The sequence below is a fragment of the Sinocyclocheilus rhinocerous genome, unplaced genomic scaffold, assembly GCF_001515625.1.
Source record: "Sinocyclocheilus rhinocerous isolate Xijiao unplaced genomic scaffold, SAMN03320098_v1.1 scaffold395, whole genome shotgun sequence".
Classification (NCBI taxonomy): domain Eukaryota; kingdom Metazoa; phylum Chordata; class Actinopteri; order Cypriniformes; family Cyprinidae; genus Sinocyclocheilus; species Sinocyclocheilus rhinocerous.
In genome coordinates this window covers 3,369,101-3,377,232 of record NW_015660890.1, presented here as the reverse complement: position 1 = coordinate 3,377,232, position 8,132 = coordinate 3,369,101, and the positions used below count along the sequence as shown (strand labels likewise).

The window sequence follows — 8,132 nt, the reverse complement described above, 5'->3', positions numbered from 1 at the left end:
ATTGGTTTTGCTTTGTTTCACAGAACTAATCGTTGCCTGGGTTGCGTACGTATATGTGTGGGGCGGAGCTATCAAAATAGGGGTGAGACCCTTTTGGGGTAGGGGCGTGTTTGTTTTGGTGATTTCAAATGTCAACATTGGCTACCAGAAATTGCTTACCCCACCTTTAATGTTCTAATTATGACAAGAAAACGTTTTTAGAATATTAAATGTTATGTTTTGGGTAAAAATAAACATTAGAATGTTGTTTGTAACCTTTAAATAATGTTCTAATCATGACAAGAAAACTGGATATTTTAATGTTCTTAGAATATATTTTAAAAAACATAATTAAAATAATGTTATCCTTTGGGTAAACAAGTTAGTAGAACATTGCAAGAAACTTTGTAACTTTGTAACCTTTAAATAACATTCTAATCATGACAAGAAAGCGCGATATTTTAATGTTCTTAGGATGCTAAAAAAAACATTCAAATAACATTATATTTTGGTTAAATATAAAGTTATTAGAATGTTTTAAGAAAAAAACATAACCTTTAAATAACACTGTAATCAAAACAAGACAACTGGATATTAGAAACATTTTAAAACAATGCTCCCACAACGTTTTTTACCTAGGATGGCTCTCACTTGAACTTACAAACATGCTTATAAGTACATTGTCAGTATGACAGAAAATTCATAAACTGTTGTTTATGGGAACTCTGAGCTTTTATTGCAATCCCCTCTGACTTATTTTCTGACCTCTGCCCACCACACGCAGTTAAAGCCTTTACTATCACTGAGCTAAAGAACTGCAACATCATTTTTTGTATAATTTTTTGTTACAGAAACTCAGATTTGAGTTTCTGAAGCTTGTGACACTATAACAAATTCCTTGTATGTGCAAACATACTTGGCAATAAAGCTCTTTCTGATTCTGAGTCTGATTCTGATTCTGATTTCAACCCTGCAAAAAACACTGGCATAAATTACGCTGTTTTTTTTGTTTTATTTTATTTACACTACCATTCAAAAATTCAGGATTGGTAAGATTCTTTTTTACTTTTTTGAAGTTTCTTATGCTGCCCAACATACAGTAAAAATAGTAAATATTGTGAAATATTATTACAATTTAAAATAACTGTTTTCTATCTGAATATATTTTAAAATGTAATTAATTACTATGATGCAAAGTCTTCAGTCTTCAGTTTTCAGTGTCACATGATCCTTCAGAAATTATTCTAATATGCTTATTTGGTGCTCAAGAAACATTTCTTGAAAGTTTTAAATCATATATATATATCTCCAACCCAAAATCCCTGCAGTCAGCAAAAAAGATTACGTAAAGAGGGGAATATTTGCCAAACATGATTACAGTATTTAAGATAACAGGTTGCTTTGTCAAGTTTGTCAATGAGATTTAGTCACATGATGCAGCATTTTCTTTTACATAATATCTTGGCAGTTTAGTGTGAGCGCGATAACAGGCTGGTGCAAATGAACGATCAGCAGCTCTTTGAGCTGTAAAACTCTCATGCTTGATGAAACAAAAACACTATGACATTTTTCGCTCTTAAAACATCACCTACAGAAGCCTCATACCCTGAGGCTCAAAAGCTCATGAATATAACCAGGTCAGATATTTACCCCAGAAAACAGGTTAAATATTATATAAACCAGCTGTAGAAGCAATGCAAAGTCCTGCTATTTATGTATGTTAATTAAACATTTAACCTGCAGTATTCCAGTTCTTTCCTGTTGCACAAAACATCCTACTGTACACAGTGAAAGAGCACAGAGAGGTTTCTTACCTCACTGGACTTGAGGACCCCGAACAGCGGGTAGAGGAAGGCCGGGACGAGCGCAGCGGCTCCCAGCGGCACGGCTTCAGATACCCAGTACACCGCTGTCACGATCAGGACGTACGCACACGATGATTCCTACAGACACAGAACATGTTTCATAACGTGACCTAAACACTTCCTTGATTCGGGATGGAATTATATTAGGCAATGCTGAAGGTCAAACTTCAGTGTGTATTATTTACATTTACAATAAATATTATTTATAATATTTTATTTATTTATAATTTAATTAAAACCAAATTGTTAAGGCCATGTTGCAATATATGCATACATTATGCATCATTAATGTGTGTGTGTGTGTGTGTGTGTTTTACTTTTTTGAAGTTTCTTATGCTGCCCAACATACAGTAAAAATAGTAAATATTGTGAAATATTATTACAATTTAAAATAACTGTTTTCTATCTGAATATATTTTAAAATGTAATTAATTACTATGATGCAAAGTCTTCAGTCTTCAGTTTTCAGTGTCACATGATCCTTCAGAAATTATTCTAATATGCTTATTTGGTGCTCAAGAAACATTTCTTGAAAGTTTTAAATCATATATATATATCTCCAACCCAAAATCCCTGCAGTCAGCAAAAAAGATTACGTAAAGAGGGGAATATTTGCCAAACATGATTACAGTATTTAAGATAACAGGTTGCTTTGTCAAGTTTGTCAATGAGATTTAGTCACATGATGCAGCATTTTCTTTTACATAATATCTTGGCAGTTTAGTGTGAGCGCGATAACAGGCTGGTGCAAATGAACGATCAGCAGCTCTTTGAGCTGTAAAACTCTCATGCTTGATGAAACAAAAACACTATGACATTTTTCGCTCTTAAAACATCACCTACAGAAGCCTCATACCCTGAGGCTCAAAAGCTCATGAATATAACCAGGTCAGATATTTACCCCAGAAAACAGGTTAAATATTATATAAACCAGCTGTAGAAGCAATGCAAAGTCCTGCTATTTATGTATGTTAATTAAACATTTAACCTGCAGTATTCCAGTTCTTTCCTGTTGCACAAAACATCCTACTGTACACAGTGAAAGAGCACAGAGAGGTTTCTTACCTCACTGGACTTGAGGACCCCGAACAGCGGGTAGAGGAAGGCCGGGACGAGCGCAGCGGCTCCCAGCGGCACGGCTTCAGATACCCAGTACACCGCTGTCACGATCAGGACGTACGCACACGATGATTCCTACAGACACAGAACATGTTTCATAACGTGACCTAAACACTTCCTTGATTCGGGATGGAATTATATTAGGCAATGCTGAAGGTCAAACTTCAGTGTGTATTATTTACATTTACAATAAATATTATTTATAATATTTTATTTATTTATAATTTAATTAAAACCAAATTGTTAAGGCCATGTTGCAATATATGCATACATTATGCATGATTAATGTGTGTGTGTGTGTGTGTGTGTGTGTGTGTGTGTGTGTGTGTGTATATAGAAAAGCAATACTGCAATATATAGCCATATGCAGTATTAAAGTATATTGTATAATGCATAATGTATTATATTTATATAAACTATATATATATATAATTACAATTTTCATTTTATTTAAATTAACCATTTTTAAAAAGGTTAACAGAATTTTGAGTCATGTTTATGACTTGCCACAGCATGCTTTTTGTACTGTCTGCACTGTTTTGTACTATGTGTACATCCAAGAAATTGTTAACAAGCCATTTTAAATTGAGTGTCTTATAAACTGGGTGACTATATGAAATATAGTAAGATCTGTTTTGAGGAAATCATTTGTATTTATGCAGTTGATCAGTTATAAAATCTTCTTAAATAAGATAAAGAGCTGATTACGTTCACATCTATAAATATAAACAGGAGATTTGCATGTAAAGTGCAGGAGGAAATCATTACTTTAAACAAATTATGTCTTTAATTATGAGCAATGTATGTGCTCAAAGCATGTGCATCAGTCCGCAAATCAGGACAAAAATCCAAATCCAGATTGCCCTGCCAAATATGTGGACCTGGGCACACAACACTTCACGTGAGTCCAGCAAACAACAAACACAAATATGATGTTAGCACATGTGAATCATCTCAGCCGTGTGAAGTCTGCATGTGGAGCTTAGGCTGACTGAACGAGCATTTGTCAGGTGACTCATATTTCATAATTAATCAGATTTTATAACAGGCCGAGCAAAGCAAAGTTAATACACGCTCACACATTCCAGACATTATAAATACATCAGGCTAATGAGGAGGATGTAGAGAGGCGCTGATCTGTGACCAGTTTTATGATTATTGATAGAAATCCGCCTACAGATATTTTTATTTTTCAATTATTTGAGAATTTTCAGTAAATATTACATAAGGACTCATTTGAATTTTCTGCACATCTGATTTGCTTTTTTAGTGTTATTTCTTCATACACTGAAAAACACTTTCAGTCAGAAATTGCTAATAAATTTCACCAAAAAAAACAAACAAATACAAAGCAACGAGACTGCAAACATTAAATTTTGCAGTAAAAAGGCTAAAATTGTATTTTCTTGTAAAATGTACTCATAATAATAAATAATTTTTACACTGTATTTCATTGTAACATTTTGCAATAAGGCTCCATTTGTTTACATTATATAACTATATTAGTTACCATGAACTAACAATGAAAAATGCATTTATTAATATTAGTTTATGCTAATTCTAACATTTACTAATTAATACTAACTATTAAAATCAAAAGTTTTACCTGCTAATATTATTTAATAGACCTAACATGAACAGTTGTATTTTATTAACATTAACAAAGATGAATAAATACTTTTTAAAAAATCACTGTAAAAATTATTTTTCAAATAAAACAAAGATCATCAGAGTACGTTTTGCAAGAAAACACTATTTCAGAATTTCTATTCCAAATTTCACGTTTAACTCAATGTGTTACTTGCCGTTTCTTTGTAATTATTTGTGAAATTTACTAGCCATTTCTGAATTAAAAATTGTTTCCGCACCAACTTTTTGTATGCACACTGTAAACATGATTTTTCAAAATAGTAAATCAAACAAATATTACTGGAGTACATTTTACAAGAAGATACAATTTGAGTTTTTCAGCTTCAAAACTGGCCTGTTCTTAGTAATTACAGTGTTTGTGATATTTACTAGCAATTTCTACATGAAAATTTGTTTCTTTTTAGTGCATGTAAGGTAATTACTAATGCTGACTAATGGGACCTTATTGTAAAGTGTTACCATTTTACACATGACATTTATAAAGCATTATTAAAACTACTTAAACTCCACGGACCCGGATACGGGTCCAAAATAGCGTTTTAGTTTTTTAGTAAGCACTAATTTAGCATGGGCACAGTCGCCTGTTTTTTGGCCTTTTTTGGCCTTTCTTCTGTCTCTCAGCACTCTCGCCAAAGCTGATTATCCCTCAGCGAGCTCCTGTGTTCATAAACTCCAGCCAGCAGCTTTCTGCTTTCTCATTACCGCCCAACTGTGCTGAAGGCCGTCAGTTATGTGGCACGCTGCAGATTAAGCCTCTATTGGCACATTGCTTTTTGTTCTGCTCTAATCTCATCATTGCTCAAGAAATCAGTCCATCAGATCCAGCTGATTTCTGTTAGAAGGTCCGATGGGGCATTGATGATAAAGGAAACTGATGATAATCGATCATTAGATGATTACACATCAAGCAACTTTATTTGGAAACGCACTTAAAACGACACGGTTCTGTTTCGACATCAACACGAGCTTCACCGCAGGACTCACACACACATTGCATTCATTAGCCTACATAATTGTTTTGTGTGAATAATTGCTTTCAGTCGGCGGGTGAGATGGGGTTAGTGAACTATTGTGAACTAACCCCTTTATTTCTGATTCTATCAGAGAGAGATAAGCAGACCTGTGCAAGGTTCTTAAACATGTTTTGGAATTGCAAAAAAAAGCTGTCAAGGCAGAAGATAATGACGTTTCCTGATCTGTGCGCTGTTTCCACATTTGCCTGTATTGACTTCTGCTGTTTAGATCAATTTGAATCATGTGTCTCATTTCATTATAATGTGTGTGGCTTTGGAAAAAAGCATCTCCCAAATGCATGATATTATATTGAAATTGTGAATAATTATCAGAAAATACTATTTCAGTCTTTCTACATTTCAAAATTAAGCATTAAACTTAATGTTCTTCTTGCCCTTTCTTTGTAATTATTTGTGAAAATTTCTAAACATTTTTTTTTTTTGTACGGAATTGGATACTTCAGCAGTAAGATTTTAGGCGAAGTTAGTTATATTTATGTTAGTTTAGGTCATTTTTATTTATGTATAAGTGTATTTCTTAGATCCTGTCACCACTTCATTCATTCATTTAGTTAGTTAACATATTTGCTTTAACAATTGAAATGGCCCTGCAGTGTGAAAAATTAATTACAAGTACAAATAATCCATGCATAAACTGCACCTATTACAAAAATGTTTTATATAAATTATACACTCTAAAAAATGCTGGGTTAAATACAACCCAGTGCTGGGTAAAATAGGGACAAACCCAGCAATTGGGCTCCCAATTGCTGGGTTTGTCCCTATTTTACCCAGCACTGGGTTGTATTTAACCCAGCATTTTTTAGAGTGTAGTAATGTCACGACAGTGTCACCACAGGACACTACAAAAAAAAAATCTGCTAAATGCATAAATGCACTGTGATTTCTGGCCAGTTTTTAGTAAGAAATCTGCCTATATCTATATATTTTTATTTTTCCATTTTTAGAGAATTTCGAGTAAATATATGAAATAGGCTAAGCACTCACTTCAGTCATTTTCTGCACATCTGATTTTTTCAATCTTTTTTTTTTTTGTACTGTTATTTCACCGTACACTGACAAAATAAATGGTGTGGGTTTACTTTGAAACACTCGGAACTAGTAGCCTATACATTTCGAAAGAAACGACACTGAATTAAACGTGAAAAGAAAGAAAAGTCTTTATGCGGTTTGTTCTCGTAATCTCATTTTGCGTAAGAATGGCATGCACATATGTATGAAAAAATGAAATTCACTAAAACGATTTGCAAGCGGTTTTTTTGTAGGATTCAAGATGACGTCTCCGGTCAAATAAGCGCAATGCCTCTCTGCAGGCTTTGCTGTTGTTGGACTGAATCTGAGATCCCAATTGCTATACACAAACAAACAACATCTGTAAAACCTGCAGATGTTTCAAACAAACAATTCCCGTCAGAACATCGGCGCACTTGAACCATCACGGCTCTGATATAGCGCACCTGGAAAACGACCAATCAGGTGAGAGGTCGCGGCGGCTCCTCGAGTAACCCCAGGAGACCATAATCAGTTAAGAATTAGCCATATCATAATTATACTGTTTAAGACATTATATAATTTAACCTGTCTGTCTGCCTCTAAAACAGCGTTTCATTTATGTCTGCACACATTTTCCACGTATATAAAGATTCCTTGCGGAGTAAACTAATCAAAATAATAATTTAATAATTAATCAATAATAATAATTTATTTAAAATCTACTTAAAACCACGTAAAAAGCGATAACGTTTAAATAAAATGCATTTAAACGCACAATGTAGTGCACGTGCCCAAAAGTAAGCAGCGCGTAAAAGCGCGCCAAAATGACTGAGGATCTACTTACACTGCACGGGTGGATGAGAGGCAGAGGCAGCAGCGATAAAGGAATCATCACCACGAGAATGAGTTTCCGAGCCGTCCATAATTTTTTGATCAAGTCCATTCTGGCACCTTCCAGCCTCATGGGAGAACGCTTTGTTCAATTCAGCTCTGAGAAGTCCAAGAAGTTGTCTTCGAGAAGTTTGCTTTACTCCCCCTTCAGCTTTTTATGACTTTTTATTAACTTCTTCTTGTCCTGCTTCCCTTTTCGTGCGTTTTACGCGCTGCGCGTCTTCTCGGAAAAGTTCGCATGGATTGAGAGCGCAACTTTTCTCTTTGGTTCCTGTTTGAATGTGGCTGTAGTCCTTCTAGTCCATCCAGGAGTGACTGCAGGCCCTCTTCTAGGATTTCAGGGTGTATTGATGAAAAGGACACCGATGGCTCTTCTGTGTCTCCACCTGTAAATGCGTCTATCTCTGATTCGCCATGCTTTCTAATTTTTTTTACACTGTAAAATGTCACCAATTGCGCTTAAACATGCATGAACCGTCCTCTTGATGAACTTATTTTCCGTGTGCGTTATAAAAACCTTTCCTAGGATGAAGATGAAACGTGTGAGTATACGCGGTAAAGCTAATTGTACTTTAATCTAACCATATCTCCTCCCAGTTTA

The 8,132-nt window shown here is 34.6% G+C and overlaps 1 protein-coding gene across 1 annotated transcript in view; it reads right to left on the bottom strand.

Annotated features, from left to right (window-relative positions):
- Positions 1 to 7,643, bottom strand: part of LOC107726012 (solute carrier family 13 member 4) — an 18,129-nt gene extending 10,486 nt beyond the window's left edge. The window contains 2 exon segments of the mRNA XM_074560126.1: positions 2,910 to 3,038; positions 7,485 to 7,643. Of these exon segments, the coding sequence (XP_074416227.1) occupies positions 2,910 to 3,038; positions 7,485 to 7,604 (249 nt within the window). The 5' untranslated portion in view covers positions 7,605 to 7,643.
- Positions 7,644 to 8,132: the final 489 nt, after the last annotated feature.